Source organism: Ambystoma mexicanum, chromosome 3q (assembly GCF_040938575.1).
Source record: "Ambystoma mexicanum isolate Mex_15411 chromosome 3q, UKY_AmexF1_1, whole genome shotgun sequence".
NCBI classification, from domain to species: domain Eukaryota; kingdom Metazoa; phylum Chordata; class Amphibia; order Caudata; family Ambystomatidae; genus Ambystoma; species Ambystoma mexicanum.
In genome coordinates, this window is record NC_090926.1 from 316,865,277 (window position 1) to 316,882,353 (window position 17,077).

General features: G+C 46.0%; 1 protein-coding gene across 6 annotated transcripts in view; it reads left to right on the forward strand.

Moving 5' to 3' along the window:
- Nucleotides 1-17,077, forward strand: part of FMNL3 (formin like 3) — a 780,663-nt gene that overhangs the window by 289,611 nt on the left and 473,975 nt on the right. For all 6 annotated transcript variants that reach the window (XR_011305037.1, XM_069653874.1, XM_069653877.1 and 3 more), the window contains exon 4: nucleotides 5,175-5,251. Coding sequence is in view for 5 of the 6 variants with exons in the window: in XM_069653874.1 (XP_069509975.1) it covers nucleotides 5,175-5,251 (77 nt within the window). In the remaining variant the exon portion in view is untranslated. The remainder of the gene's footprint in view (nucleotides 1-5,174; nucleotides 5,252-17,077) is intronic.

The window sequence follows — 17,077 nt, forward strand, 5'->3', positions numbered from 1 at the left end:
TTTAGTGAGAAGGGTGGTAATCTTTACACCAACTTTGACCTCCATTTTTTGTATCTGTATCTCCCAAGCAAGCCTTTTAAGATTGTGACCATGAGGCATTTCTGGTGAGCTGTGGTTGGGTAAGTGGGGAATTAGAGTTTAGATGTGTGAGAAGAGTTTGGAGCTTGTGGGGGACAGCACAGTAGACCTCTTGCTGAAATGAGCAGTCTATCAATCTTGGGTTCTTCGCCATCGATGACCTACTCCCAAGTGTCTCTGCCAAAGCCAAAGATTGGCACCAGGAACTTGGAACCTCTGACCTGCACCCATCGACAGATTTTGCATCTACCTCTCCTACTAATGAATGCCACTGCACCCCCTTTTTTTTTTCTTACTGAGCCACGCGCATCAAGACCTTCAATAGTGGCTCATACAAAGCTACTTACATTACCTATCCTTTTTGGTTCTGCAGGAATTGACTGAGCTGTACCATCGATCTGAAGGTCCAGCGGTTAGTTGTGAGAATAGGGGAGCCGTTCACTAACAGTAAAGGCTTCTGCTGTTTGCTCCCCTTGTTTACCCATATGATGGCCTCTGTTGCCTCAACCCCCGATGTCCAGGGATCGATCATTTCTAGTGCTCGAACTACTACATGGTGAGATCATCATTCTTGGGGTCTGTGGAGCGGTCCAAACATAATCTGTTCTAGATGAGTCTATTCAGAACAAAGTTCTCCATTATGCCAAGCTTTTCTTTTTCCGTGTGTTTTTTTTTTATGTTTATCTTGTTGTTCCAGGGTTTTCCAAAATGTAAAAAAACATCATTTTTCCCTTTTAAAAAGATTGTGGATAAGTGTTTTGCCATTGGGGAAAAGACTGTATTTATAAAGTGCATATTTCTTTAGAAATGCTACTGCACCTTCGCTATTGGTCAATTGCTGAACTAGGGCTTTTGCAAAACATTTCCAAACACAAGTGTTTTGAAGTTGTGAGAAGCTTAGTGTATTTACAGTGCAGAACACGTTACAAGTCCAAACAGTCTTTAGCTGATTCCGGCGCTGATCAGTGAAAAGTGATTATGAAAGCACAAGCGGCAGAACCAAGGTCTATTACCCTCAGACTGTAGAGGGAAAAGAAACTGAAAAATGGTTGATTAGACCTTAATGTGGTCCGTGCTCGACTTAAAAAAAGGGACGATTTACACAGTCAGCCAAAATATATAGAAGGTTTGAAACCAATTTAATCTTGAAAAGAGCAAAGTGATGATGTTTCTTAGCCTTTGTTTATTCCAAAAAATATATTCAATTGAATTATGTATCATTCAATCCAGTGTTTTTCCACCATAACATAGATAATTGCAGTTTCATAAATCCAACCTAATCACGACACGCGTTTCCCCGCCTGTTATCTGGCGGTTCCTCAGGGGTTTAGTGGTAAATGAGTTAAAAAAAAATACACTAAGTCACTCTCTTTTGTTTGTTTGTGGCTTTGTAAATTGCACAAAAGTACATGTTCAGCCCGCTCGTGTTTAGAAATATGAAGATTTCAGGCTGTTGGATGGCGGTGTGGCTCCTGAATTATCTTAGTGGCGTCACTGTGTTTTGAAAACGGTTTGTTTGGATCAGCATGTATCTGCGGTGCGATTGCCGTTCGACAATGTTGTCCAGTGCAGAACACCTAGGACGGGGAAAGACCAAACCCCAGTGGATGTGCATAGTGATTACTCAGAATGTTGGTGAAGCTACTCCATCACAAAATAGAGAGGAGGTACTTCTCCTTTTTATTTGAAAGGGGCAATGGACTAAACTCCATCCTGCTGCCATGTGCTTTAAAATTAGGAAACCTGAGGGGCAGTGAACATGCCCAACTACAAAGTGTTGTGGTAGGCCTTCTTTTCAAACTAGGTGAATTGAAGTAGTCTATTCTGATGCCTGCTTAGCACTGGCACACACACAAAGCCTCTATAATACATGCAATCCTCAAAATATCCCAAAAATCTCAATTTATACCATGTCTGTGTAGTAGTCGTTCCACAAGGGGCAACACAGCCAAGGATCTCTAAGTGCGCCTGACCTGAAATTAAGAGGAAAAAAAAGACTCCTAGCTGCTTAATGATAGGCCGGGTGGGTGAATGCTCTAATCCACCATACAACAAAGGTTAATACCAACAAAGTTCCAATGTCCAAAATGACACGAGAAAGCAAATTAAAAGCAGATGAACCTCCATGTTGAGAAAAGAAAAGTTTATCGAAATTTATAATGTAAGCAAGTGATTCATAATACAGTCCACACTTGTTTTGACCAGCTGTGGTCTTTTTCAAGGTTAAGACACTTTAGATCATTAGATTTGCAACTGGCTGAGAATGAAGGCAAAGGCTGAAGGACACGTGTTTCCTTGCTCGTCGCACAGTATAGTCCCGAGGATTGTAGATGTACCAAACGGAAATGGCATTGAAACAAGGTTTCCAAAAACATCTTGTCTAGTACGGTCTAATGATCTATTCTTAATTTCGATACATTTTTCTTTTCTCAACATTCTAGTTTAATGTGCATTTAATTCGCATTCTCATGTTATTTTTTAACATTGGCGCTTTGTTGGTTTAGGTTCTCGCTATAGTAGTATTTCCAGTCCCGATCAGTTCCTTGGATTCATCAGGAACTGGGCGTGACTGGATAGACTACTACAGTTTAGTTTATTATGGCAAAGCAAGTTCTAGAATGCAAAGAGAAAACCGGGGACTGAAGCAACTATCCCATCGAGCATATTAATACTCGAGATCTCGCATTACCCTCTCTCCCATCCCCTGACACTGTTTGAAATATGATAAGCAAGGAAAAGAAGACTGGTGTAAACTAATAAGGGGTATCCTTAACCAGCCACCATATTTGCATGCTGGCCCTTGTAGTTCCCCCTCCTTTTCATTTTAATTAGAATCACTGACATGCAAAGCGATGGTCTGTACCAAATACATTTCACCCAAATGGCATGAGGCAAACAAATTGTGCCCTTGATTTGGTGGTCGACTATGATTGGAGCTAAATCTCTTCACTAAGCTGGGCCTCAGATCAGCTGGTCTGCTGCATTATTTGGAGCCATTGTTACATGTGAAATGAACACTTGGAAGTGATCATTCATTCCACTGGTGATTTTATTAGATTTCAAATGAAAAACTCCTATTTATACCTTCTGGTGTGTCTCTTTTTCAGTGGAGTACAGTGGAGTATTTCTAGATAAGTGACAAGGTGAGCCTCCCCACTTCTTTATAGAGTGCAGTTAATTGAGCAGATCTACATGATTTGTATTTGTGTCCCTCCACTACTGGCAGCTGGTTCCAGGATACAATTTTCTTGCCTGGGCCCACTTTATTCACCATGATCTGCAGTGCACCATCGCCACAGACCCTTCACACTGGGGGTACTGTGGCGCTACGCTCCTTGAGGTACCGTGAAATAGGGCCCTTTAGGACTGACATTGCAGGACAACTGCCCTAGGAATGAAATCCCAATTTCTTTGCCTTTTCTACGTATCCTTTTGTACATAACGAGTCCTCATCCGAACGGACTACATCTCTACAATGTGCCACATGAACCATCTGGGAGGCATCCTGTTTCAAAAACTCTTGTCAAAGGCAGTATTTTGCAGAAGTCGGGCTAGCTGTGTCCCCCCAAACTCAACTTCCTGCTGCTCGTCTAACTTCTTTTCCATACATATGAGGTCACCCTAAAGTGGATTTGTTTTCCCTTGGACTAGAAGCCTTGATTCCTTTCCTGCTCTCTTGCTTTTCTCCATCACAGTAGCCATGTGCAGGCGATCGCAAAGGTTGACTAATTTAGTTAGCTCCCTTGTGGCTCAACCGATGTTGCTTTCTTTCGGGCTTGTTGGTAAAAGCGGTGTGCTTTCACTTTCTCTACCAACTCAGCGGACCCTGTTTCTGAACAGCAGGGGCTGATCTTTCCCTTGTTCCCCAGTTTGACTTTGACAACCTAGGTCCTTAAGAACTAGTTGGTGAATTTCTAGGCTCTGGGGGAGAGGCCTTAAATTACACCCAAACTGGTAGAAGGCACTAGCATCCAGTATCAATGCAAGCTCGTCATTCCGGCATTGTGCTTTTATCCATGTAAATCAGTTATTGAAAGGGTCCAAGTCTTTTATTTCATACCTGGCACATTCTGTTGTTCCTTGGGGAACCACTCACTCATGCAGTAATTCGGGAAATGATGTTCTTGCATTACAGAAGGCAGTTATGCACCATTGTGATCCTCATTGTTTTCCATTACTCACAAAGTCTCATCTAGCATGGGATCTGACTCTGATTCCAACCCATAGCTACCAGGGAGCGTGAAGTGGTGAGCTGGAGAACTTGTTTCCGTGTGCTGTACTTTTCACACAGAGGATTAACACGTTGCCAGCATGTTTACTCTGAACATGAACCTTCTGCCCACAAGGGCAAGTTTGTGCTTAAATAATACCGCAGTTAAGGATTTCTGCCATTTCAAATTCCTCCTCGGAGGTGGAGAGATCTCTGAATAACTTTCTAGACACCACAAAAGGCACGTGGCGCACAGACCGCTTATTGATGGGATATGGTAGCTATTCACCCAGCGGTGAGGTTATAAGGCTTCCATTAATCACTAGCCTGTTGTCCCGGCATGCTTTGCTAAGGCCTGCCTTCTCTTCAGGAAGGGAACCACAGAACAAGCACCCAGTGAAGAGAGTTGAGAGACCAGCTGAAATCGATCAGGAATATTAAGTTCCACCAGAGGTAACATCATGCATAAATATTCCATGAGATTATAAATATCAGTACCTTAATTTTAGAGTGTATTCATGAAACTCATTGTAAAGATCAAGAAATATCTATTATTAAACTTCAATGCAACAAGCAAAGTATATAGAGTGCATTGGATATTTGGTGTTGCGTGGAAGCTATACCCATGTCACTCTGTGTGTCAACCTGCTCCATACTGCATGATCTAGGCGCATTATGCACAGTCAAGATCTTTTTTTTTTAACAGGTGGATGAGCTGCTGATCTGTGTATGTGAGACTGATTTCTTGAATCTGGTCTTTCATCTTTGCAATTGAGGAATGAATGGGAGGAATTCTGAGGAGTGATTTGACGTTTAAACTGCTGTCTTGTGTGAACTGGCCACAGGAGTCTGATACATTTGTTAATATAATTTCTATTTGCCACAGAAATTTCGTCGAAGGGTACAGGAATCTACCAAAGTGCTCAGGGAACTCGAAATATCTCTGCGAACTAATCACATTGGGTAAGTGCCCTCTGCTCCCAGATTATCCTTCCCTCACCCAGTCAGAATGTTTTTTTGACTCCTTTCCATACTCTGACTCTGAGCGCTCTCTATTCATCTGTGTCCCCATAAATCCTTCTGTTCGCAATCTTTCCCTGCCCCTGAGCTGGCTGTTTTCTGATAAGGCTTCACTCTTTCTGCGGCTTAGCCCGTTCTGGCCCTTATTGCACCGTTTTTCTGCCTTTGCGCTCTGACTTTATTCGCTACCTACTTGCCTTTGAGTTATGGCTGTTGTGTAGGGCTCTAAAACCTGTACTCCGATGCACTCCAAGCTATTTAAAAGTAATTAAACAACTCATAAGGTATTAGTATATGCTGTGGACTGGCTAGTGAATGCATAGCCCAGGGAACGCCTGGTGACCCCTTTGTGCATACTATGCACAGATGCCTGAAAAGGGTGGGGTCATTTCATTTACGTGTTGTGTGAGCCTCGATCGCCGATCATCAAATCTGTGATCTGATGTCTGATGTGCACCGATCATAGAAAGTGGGGTGAGGCCTTTGTATCTTGTGTGCACAGACTATAGTTTCTAGAGTTCAGAAGCTGCAATCTGTGGATAATCTCACCTGCATATCCCTTGTTTGAATGTTAGTAATGTAGCCGTTACTCATTTTAAACCCTCATTTGGAGTATGAAAGAGGGTATCCCAGCATTTTCATTGGGAAAGTGGGTGGAGCCAAAGGGTATGTTCTACAAATTGCAATATCAGAACAATAGGATTCGTTTTACTTTCGCTCATGACCCTATTCTAATGTGTGTCCTGCGGATTTCTTGCACAATCAATCTTCTGACTCCTGTGTCTCTTGTTTTGATTTGACCTACTCTACCTGGAACCCCTCTGTGAGTGAGGCAAATGGAGGGATTCCTACTGAGTGTGCATCGTGGATGAATTGGAAGGGTGGTTGTGGGAGTGCCAGAGCCTGGCACTCTGAGAATGCCTGGTCCTTTCCAATTAGCTGTGGTGTATTATGGCTTCCGGCAGACAGAAGTGTGACGGCCTTGTATACTGCACCCAGCACCACTTGGGAAAGCAACAGATTTATGGCAGAGGGAATGGGAACAAAAACGTACTTTAGTGACAAATTCAAGTAGTCTCTCGGAATACGCAACCCGCCGCCCCCACATGCATCCACCATGCCAATCGAATCAGCCACCCTCCCACCATTTACCAGCCCATGAGAGTCGGCACCCAGTGGTCCACACTCGATGGCCACTTAGCACTGTAGTCTCCAACAGATTGCATAACGTGTTAAGTTCTTTACAGGGATTCCAGCGACCCAGAACCAAATTACTATGGTGATCTATCCTGCTAGTTTGAGCCATGAGTTGAGTCCTGTCTCCCACCCCACATTTTGGCTCAGGAAAAATGAGTTTAAGAATTTACTGTACAACCTTTTTCTTAGCCTGATCATTAAATGATTTTAAAGGTCTGCATCCTTACTTCGTCACTCAGCAATGTTCAACCTAGTGAACCCTTTTGATCCTTGTGAATTAAGTCAAGATCTTTTGCCAGTCCAGAGTTCCTCTGAACTGACCCTGCTCACTGGACCAGGCAAGGTTTGGGCTACATCAAATGCCTAAAATAAAATAATCTCACTGGCATTTGGTTGAGGCCAATAGGTAGAGTAGAGACTCTGTCGCAATATCCATGTGTTGCATATGTTCGACATGAGCATCTCTGGAGATGGTGCGTAGAAGTGTTTATGTCCAATGCCAGTGTGCCCATCGTAAGAGAAAGGCATGTGCCTTTCTGCTGTGTCCAGAAACACTGAGCAGCACCGATCAATTGAAGACTGCGTGACTGATGAGAGATGTGCACGGTTTTAGGAAGGAACAGAGAGTCTGTTCTGTGTGTGCTAGTGGTTTTTCTGGGAGCGGTCGCCTATTCCCACCCATTAGCAAGCATGCACCTGTCCTGAAATAAGGAAACGCAGGGAACAGGAACTGCAGCATTTCCTCTGTTTCCGGCTATGACTGATCTTCATTTAATATTTATAGAATTCGTATTCAGCACTCCCAAAACCTGGCAATGAGACATTTCACAGCTCACACCCTGAACGTCATCGACCATTACACAGTCCCAGCTCTAGACTATTACATGCAACACCAAGGGTCCTCTATGACAATGTTTGCCTGTGCCGCGGCACACATCCTTTTTCTGCCAGTTTCTCACAATGCATCTTTGACACTACCCACAGACCCATTCCTGGGTGTCAATAAGTCTCCACTCACCATCCCTAGGCCTTGACACTATCCAGGGCTTTCACGCTGGGTCTAATTGAACACGCGCACATACACACACACCTTTACAGGGAAGAAGATGCTTTGATACACATGGGTCTTAGACACGGTCTACTGCCTGTACATCTCAGAAGAGTCTAGGTGACAAACCCAAGGTAAGCCTGTTCATTTCTATTCTGAAGAGACCTGTAGTCCTAAAGGCGATTGACTCAACTTTCCTCGCTGAGTTAAGGGAAGCGAGCATGGCTGACTTTCCCTCTTGTCCTGGAAGAAGGTCTGGAACGCTCATGTGCCAGCAGTGCTTCACCGTCTGTAGAGTGTAGGTGCACAACCTTTTTGTTCATTGAGGTGAGTGCTTCTTCCTGATGTTTCGGGACATGTCCCAGCGTTTGACAAAGGCATACTGCTGATACCACTATTCTTGTCCGGTGCTTGGGGCTGGATGCACATCTATCCTGCAATCTGGCATATTGCACCATTCAAATGTTTACCAGAAAACTGATGTCTCTTCGCCACATTCAAACCTTCTTGTACTTCTACCTGGGCTAATGTACAGGAGGCTGTTTTAGAGGTGAATCCCATACACCCATCCATGCATCTGGCCAGATATCGGGAAGTCTTGACGATCACTTGTTTCCATGCTTACCAGGGAAAACTAGCCTAGATTTGGAGTCTTACTGAACTTCTAAATCCAGATTTCCATTTTAATGGGACCCTCAGGTAACCAGCCTTTTGTTCCCCAATCACAAAGGGCTGCAGTACCGTGCCGCATCTTAAGGATGCAAAAGAGGTGCCTTGAGTCAGTCACTCGTCATAAAGAGCCGAGCAGGGCAGCCTTCTCAGGGTAACAGACTATATATAGTACCTTTGTGTGCCTGGGACTCACAAAGACACCCAGATTGAGGAGCTCCAATCATACACTGAGTTACAGTGCCAGTCTGGGCCCAGATGGTGACTTGTTAGGGGTATCGTGGGGGGCGGGTGGTTGGTCAACTGTGGGGTAGAAAAAGTGAAAATGACAGGGGCCTCACTACAAGACTTTTTCATTCTAACACTCTTATTCCAGGGATCATATTTATCTGCCTGCCCTGTTTTAGAGACTCCATACCTCAGTTGTCAGCAGCAGATGCCAAAGTCATTGGCAATCAATGTATCATGATTGCCTAAACTTTGCTGCTGCTGCTTTTTCATTCTGATGTTTAACTGCCCATGTTGTACCTCTCCTTTCAATAGTGCTGTTTATCTTCTCTGAACTGGCCTTCTAAATGCTTACAACCCCTAAAATAGCACCATCTTTGAGACAGGAAATGGGGAGGGGGCGGGAGCCAAGGAGCAGACAGGAAATGAGCGTCTCTTAGCCTCCAGAGGAAAACAATGCTCTGCTCAGGGATTTCGCTGCCAGATTGTTATGTGTAAAATTCTATCATCTGTGACCAGCCTACAGTGCAAAGGCTTGGAATTGCATTATATCCGACTACTCTTTATAATCCTTTTGCCTGCAATGGATGTTCCTAAAATCACATATGTACCCTAACTACAGTCCTCAACCCCACCCCTTCAGTACACTATTCCACTCTGTCCTCGATGGGGCTTTTTTCAACCATATAATCTTTGACCAGTTGATCCATTCCTCACCTGTGAGGCACGAGTTTGAAAAATTATAATCCGCGCCTACTCTATAGAAACCTTACTCCTGCAGTGGATTGTCCTTAAATGACTTATTTGAATAGGTTGTAAAAATCCTGCAATGAACAGATCATTTAATTTGTTTTCATTATATGTTCTTGTTTAATTTACCACTAGATTGCCGGCTAACTAACTTCACAGTGCTTACAACAATATATTATCAAACAGTTAGCGGTTTATGCAATAATGTGCGGAAATCCATCATTCTCCATTAAATCTAAATTTGTACGTACATTTTTGACTGAGCAGGGCCACACTGCAATGAAGGAGACCCTCAAGCATTTCAGCTGCATGTGTGGTTGTGTCCTACAAAGCACGTCTAGAATGGTGGTAGCATATCGTATCGGTCAGCCCTTCTATTAACGACAAAGGGTGCATTGACCGCAGATTGCCTCCTAGATTTTATCTGCCCACTCCAGCACATTGGCATCACACACACATAGAGCAGAGTAACAAGGTATTGTTGCACCTTTATCTGTTCTTACCGTTGCAGGTCGGTTGCATGTGAGTCGGAAAACACTGGCTTTCTAATTGCTGGTGGCTGCATTCTGTGCAGGAAGAAATGGGTGGCACAATGCAGATGGTGTTGTGACATGTAGTCAATGTGCTTGAAATGGAAGCTTTGATTGCCATCCCACAGATGCTAGTGGGAGCAGACCAAGGTGCCATCTACCGCCAGTTGAGGTTTTATTTATACAAGGGGTTAGGGTCCATGAATAGATATGCGTGAGTAAGGGACAGTGAAGGGGCTAGGGCACAGTGAGGTTGAAAGGAAGGGAATGGCAAGCTAATTACCTCTTCATGCCCTTGCCGTCATTTCCAGAAGTGAAGACCACTCGTTCAGGGGCGGGTACGTTTCCAGGCATGTTTCCAGACCCCATGACCTTATGTGAGTGGTGCCTGGCAGGGTGGTGGCTTTGCTTCTTTATGGAATGAGAAAACCGTGTGCTCGGGGCCTTCGAATGGCATTGTGCCGATGTGTGCCCATGAGGCCAGACATGTCGTCATGGGCAGTGGCGGAACACAAAATTTGGGGGCCCCCTGCGAGCCATGCTGAGGCTTCCGCCCCCCCCCCCACACAACTCTGCAACAAATCAAAGGTCGCGCCACACTCTGGGCTGGCCTAGATTACCACATTTGTGCAATACACCCAAAAGTGCTTGTGAGGAATTCGATCATTCGCACGGGGAGTGTGCGCTCGCCGGGGCTTTTTTGATTCTTTTTTTTCATAATGAAAATGAATGATGGGAGATCAACCGCCAAAAATGTGTGAGGCCATTCCGCGCACATTTTCTCTGCTCACCACACGAAATACATAGGCACGTGTACTCCGGGAGGAGACAGCCTACAGGCGCCGTCCTCCCTGTCATGTTCAGATGGAATGTGACGGCCACGGGTACATCAAAGCATCTCAAGAAAGGGGAAGGCCCACCTTCCTCCAGCCATGGGCAGACTCATTAAAATATCAAGGGCTCCATGGATCTGCTGTCCCATTGTTTAGTTTGGATGGTGGCAGGGCATACTAATGAGATAATTGAGGTAAGCCTGGAAGGAGCTTGGTTCCCAGACAGACAACAGGAAAGCAATGTGTCAACTTGAAGCTAGTTCACACCCCTCTGTATGAAAGGCAGTGAAATGCATGTCTGGGTCCACTATTTAACCCAGGTGTCCCTGCAGAGTGGAACCCTCTCGGAGGGGAGAAGTATGTGATTTGAGGGAGACGGGAAGTCTGCTCTCATCACAATGTTAAAGGGAGACGTGCACTTAAATCAAGAGTCAGAGTGCTCAGTTAACCAGAGAGACACTTTGATCTACAACAGGCAGGAAGATGGGTGGGACTTGGGTATATGTTGTCACCCTTCCCTTTCCTGTTGCAGAGCTCTCTGGTCCTGACCTCATGCATAAAAGGAGATTGTTGGTGGGGACCCAGAATTGGTTCATTAAGGTAGGCTTAGCCTACACCAATCACTGGGGGCCCACTTGGCTTTAAAAGAGTGCTGAACCCCTCACTTAGATCATCCGACGATTTCGAAAGGAGTAAGAAGGATTAATTGGGACCCGGGTTGAAGGTACCGTCTACATTACATCTTCCCGCCAGTGAAGGAAGGCCAGGAGTTCCAAAAGGGAAACAAGGTCACTCCCCTAAACATCTCCCAGGTAACAGAGGGAGATGCAGGACTCGGAGGACCTGTCCGGCAGCTCCATAACCGGTACCCAGCCAGCACTCGGCGTTCCCTGCTAGGTTTTGCCAGCAAGCTTCCTAGGTGGGAAGTGCCAGAGTATCTGAACTAAGGACAAGGCCATTGCCTGAAAACACTCTAAGCTTTGGGCCGGCAGCTTTGGAAGGACGACACAAGCCCTGCGAAGAAGCTAGGAGGAGTGCCACCCAAGCATCAACCAGCATCCATCTTTTAAGGACATTTTCGAGACAGTCAACTACTCAAACCGAAACTGGCTGCACCGCTGACTGTTGTCACACTGCCGTCACAAGAGCCGTCCAAGAGCCTCAACCAGCGTTCCAGATCCGCCACCCAGTACAGAGACAACAATTCTTGACCCAAAATCCAATACATGCAAGTCACCAACAGTGCACAGGAACATTAATGCTTTAATATAGTGCTTTTCTATTAAAAATGCCATGTCACAATGAAAACATGTCCAACTGGCTGCACAATGTAGACCACTCAAAACACTTAACATATTACAGTAAAGCATGCCAGGCCACATTTAGACATACCTAGACTGGTTGCACCAAAATGCCAGTCAAAGCAATAACACTTACCATAGTTATTTTTATCACAGATGTCCAGAAAAATATGCAATGCTGCTGTAAGAAACGGCTAGAGTAGCGGCACCCAACTTCCAGTCTAGCCAGATAATTGGACTTAGGAGGACTGCTTTATCAGAGATGCCCAGTTAAAAAAAAAAAAGTCTAGCCAGACTAAGAAATGACTAGACTGGCTGCACCAAAATGCCTCTCTAGCCACTAATACCACATATCATGCCTGCTTAGCCTGGACATGAATCACCATTACGATTAATCGGACAATCAATCGGCTCTCCGCTCTCATCCGCTCGCCGCTCTCATCCGCTCTCCGCTCTCATGCGCTCTCTACACTTTCATGCGCTCGCTCCACTCATGCGCTCTCCAAGCTCATCCGATCGCCATGCTCATCCTCTCTAATTGCTCGTTCGCTCTCATACGGTCGTCTGGTCAAACGTTCATCCAGTCAATACGTTTGTCTGTTCAGTATAGTCATCAGTTCTACGCCCTCCTTAGTTCAGTTCGCTTCTCTGTATTTGCGTAATCGTCAACTCTACACGTACTCATCAACTCTATACGTTCGACCGTTCTACACACCCACCCATCCATTCTATAAACTCATTGGCTTTATGTTGTTCATCTATTTCTTCCAATATTTATACTCATATGGTCTTTCTAGTCGTCTGTTTTTCCGATCATGCACCCTTCTACTTATTTTGATCTATTTTACTCATTTGGCTCTTTTTTTTTTTTTTCTTCATTCCAGTTTATTTGGCTGTCAATTTCTTTCTTCAGGTAGTTTGTTGGGTCGGTGTTATTGAGATGATGCTAGTTCGGAAACCGGATGGTTTTATGGGAAGAGCCAGGTTTTCAGTAGTTTGCGGAAGGACGTTAAGTCCTCAGTTAGGCGGATGTGGGGTGGGAGCGAGTTCCACAGGTTTGGAGCCAGGGCTGAGAATGATGATCCGTCTAACCTGAATGAGTTTGTTTTAGGAATTGCAAGGAGGCCGGCTGAGCTTGATCTTAGGGTGCAAGTGGGATGATAAGGTATTAGTTTGTCTTGAAGATATTGAGGTCCAGTTTTATGCAGTGCTCGATGGGAGAGGCATAAGGCTTTGAAAGCCACTCTACGGGCTACTGGGAGCCAGTGCAGTGTCTTAAGGGCTGGGGATACGTGGTCTCTTGGACCGAGCGCAAGTAGCATTTTGGCCACCGCGTTTTGCGCTCTTTGGAGTTTATTCAGTTGGTAGGCATGGATTGCGAGGTATAGGGGGTTTCCGTAGTCCAGTCTGGATATAACGATTGATTGGACCGCGGAGACTCTGTTGGGAAATGGGAGGTATGGAAAGATGCGCCTAAGGGTTTTAAGGTGGTAGTGGCAGGACTTTGAGACATTGTTGACTTGGCGTGAGAGTGTAAGGTCAGAGTCCAGTGTGCATCCAAGATTTTTCACTGTGTTGGAGGGTGTTGGTGAGTTGCCCATGGCGGGTGGCCAGGGTAGTGGGTTCGGAAGGAGATTGGAGTTGCCGCAAACCATGATTTCTGTTTTGGATGGGTTTAACAAGAGGTGGCTTTGGGTCATCCAGAGTTCTATGTTAAGGAGACAGGATGCCAGGTCAGGTTGGGAGTTTGGTTTAGAGTTCAGGAATTTTACAATTAGTTGAGTGTCGTCGGCGTAGTTGTAACATAGGATGTTGTGTGAGCGAATTATTGGTGGGAGGGTGATCAGGTAGAGATTGAACAGGAGGGCGGATAGACATGCTCCTTGAGGGACTTCTGTGTCGAATGGTCGAGCTTGGGAGGTAAAGCTGGAGAGTGTCGTTATTTGGTGCCTGTCTTTGAGGAATGAGGCTATCCATTTAAGAGTGGTTCCACGGATTCCTAGGGAGTGGAGGCGGTCTAGGAGGATTGAGTGAGTGATCGTGTCGAAGGCGGCGGATAGGTCGAGAAGGATTAGTGCGGCGCATCCCGCGGATTCTGCTGTCATTTTAAGGTCGTCCCAGATCGAGGTTAGGGTGGTTTCAGTTCCATGACGTGTTCTGAAACCTGATTGGGCGGGGTCTAGGAGATTGTTGGCTTCGACCAAGGCATTTAGCTGATAGTAGACGGTTTGGTCAATGAGTTTGGCAAGGAACCTGGTGTTTGAGATTGGGCGGTAGTTTTTGGGCTCGAGAGGGTCGAGCGAAGGTTTTTTAATTAGAGGTTTTACGTGCACCGTTTTGAATGCTTCGTGAAAGATACCAGAAGAAAGGGAGCCATTTATGATGGATCTTGCGTGTTCTCGTACACAGGTGGAAGCGAAAATTTCTTTGAGGGTTGTGGCTGGGCAGGGGTACAGTGGTGATCCAGATGGTTTGCGGGCAGATAGAAGTTTGAGAAATTGTTCTGGTGATATTAGACTAAAAGATTCGAAAGTTGGTTGTGTAGCGGTCTGGCCGGTACGGGCGGCGGGTTGTCAGGTGGCTGTAGGAGAGCCAGTTTGGTGTTTAGCGTTTTTGTCCTTTGTCCTTTCCATAGCCGTGGTGTAAAAGTGGAGGGAGAGTGAGTCGCACAGTGATTGTGACGGAGTCGGGACGGTTGTATTACAAGCTGGATTGGTGAATTCGGAGATGATTTTGTGGAGTTCTTTGATTGGGTTTTTGCTGTTTAGGATTCGGGTGTTGTAGTAGGCTTTTTTTGCTTTCCGGATTTCGGCCTTGTACCGATACAGGTGTCGGGCTAAGGTGGTCCTGCTCTCGTGGGTTTTCTCTTTCTGCCAATTGTGTTCAAGGTGTTTGTAATGTCGTTTAGTGGTCTTCAACTCAGGAGTTAACCATCTGGGGAAAGGGCCATGGCGGGATGGTTTGCACGGGGGGGTGAGTCGCATCAGAGATGCGTTGAGCCATGAGTCAAAGGCCTCAGGGGTTAGATGGTTGTTGGGACAGCAGGTGGGTGGTGGAGATTGGAGGAGTGCCTCGGCTAGGTTTGGGGTGGTTATTAGTAATGACGGATGCTTCCCTCACAGGATGGGGGACTCATGCCAATGTGCTGACCGCCAGTGGTTGTTTGTCTCTGTCGGAGTCCAGACTTCACATATCAATCTTTTGGAGCCGAGAGCCATCAGGCTAGCCCTGAAGGCTTTTCTGCTGTTTGTGCACGGGAAGAGTGTCCTGATCATGACCGACAACACAGTGGCCCTGTATTACCTCAACAAAAAGGGAGGTGTAGGGTTGCTCCCGCTGTGAAGGGAGGCGATGCAGCTCTGGTTCTGGGCAATACAGCAGGGAATCTCACTCTCTGCAGTTCATCTGGCCGGAGAGGAGAATGCGGCGGCGGACGCTCTGAGCAGGCAGAGCGTGGTCTCCGACTCAGGAAGTCCTTCAGAAGATCTTCGCCCTTTGGGGAACCCCTCAAGTGGAGCTGTTAGCGACTGGTGCCAACTGGAAGTGCGAGACATATTGCTCAAGAGAATTTCCTCAGAGGCGCTTTAGGGGACGCGTTCGGCGTGGATTGGTCATTCCCACTTCTGTACGAGTTTCCTCCGCTCCCTATCATTCCTCAAGTTCTAAGGAGGTTGCAGAGGTTCGGGTCCCACATGTTCCAAATTGCTCCGGATTGGGCCAAGAGATCGTGGTACCCAGACCTTCTGTCCTCCACGCCATCTTCCCCACAGAGAGGATCTACTCTCATGCGAGGGGAGTCTGGTTCTCCATCCAGAGGTCAAGACTCTCAACCTTCATGCTTGGTTTCTGAAAGGTTGAGATATAAGGATTGGGACCTCCCGGATGACGTGATGGAGGTGTTGCTTTTGACCAGGCGTCCGGCAACCAAATCCCTATACCGTTGGTGTAAGTTTTGCGACTGGTGCAGGGGACACAATGTCGATCCTTTTCAGTGTTCCATTCCGATGGTTCTTTCTTTCTTGCTTTCTTTGGCCCACAAGGGTCTTCAAGTGGGTACCTTTAAAGGTTACCTAGCAGCGCAGTCTATTTTAAAGCGCTCGTCTGAAGAATGTTCTTATTTTAAGATTCCTTTGATTACTTAGTTTCTAAAAGGGCTCACAAATGTGTTCCTGCTGTCCCCTTTTCAGGTGCCGGTTTGGGATCTGAATCTAGTCTTGAAATTCTTGATGGGTGCTCCATTGAACCTTTGCACTCTTGTCCTTTGAGACTGTTGACCTTCAAGACAGTTTTCTTGATTGCAGTTACATCTGCTCGCAGAGTGAGCGAGTTGCAGGCACTTTCGTCTAAGCCACCCTTTACTGTGTTCCACAGGGATATGGTTGTACTGAGGGTACGTCCTTCCTTTCTACCTAAGGTAGTGTCTTGAGTTTCATTTGAGCCAGAAGGTGGTACTGCCTGCTTTCTATTCTCAGAGAGACTCCATAGGTTGGACCCTAGGAGCTTTGGGCTTTTATATTTCTAGGATGTCCAGGGTAAGAGTGGACAACCAACTTTTTGCTGGATACACTGGACACTTGATTGGGCCAGGCTGTTACCAAATAGACCTTGTCCAGGTGGATTATCCTGACCATTGCTGAATGTTAGATTGGCTGGCAAGAACCCTCCTGAGGGTTTGAGAGCCTAATCCATCAGCGGGGAGTTGCTGTAAAAAATATTTGACGCTGCAACGTGGTCTTCCATCCACACCTTTGTCAAGCATTACTCCCTGGATACTTTCCACGGTCAAGATATGGCCTTTGGTAAAGCTGTGCTCTATTCTGCTATCTGATTGGGTATATCCAAATTCTTCTCCCTCCTCCATTCACGGATACTACTTTGGGAGTCTGTCAAAGATGTGAAATACTTTGGAGGGGACAATCCATTCGAAGAACAAGTTACTTACCAACTGGTAACGTTCTTTCGACTGGATGTTCCTCCAACGTATTCCACATCACCCTCCCAGCCTGCCCCTCTGAAAAAATGTCCCATGCTATTGCACTATGTTCCCACAAGGCTATGTGCAGTCATGGAGGCTTGGTGTGCGGTTATGGCACACGCTGTGGAGGGGGAAAAAACATGAACTGAGGCTACGGGCGCCGTGTGTCCTACTTCTAGCATCTGATGACGTCACCCTGGACAGAGGCCTTTGAGGGACATGGATCAGGCGCCATCGA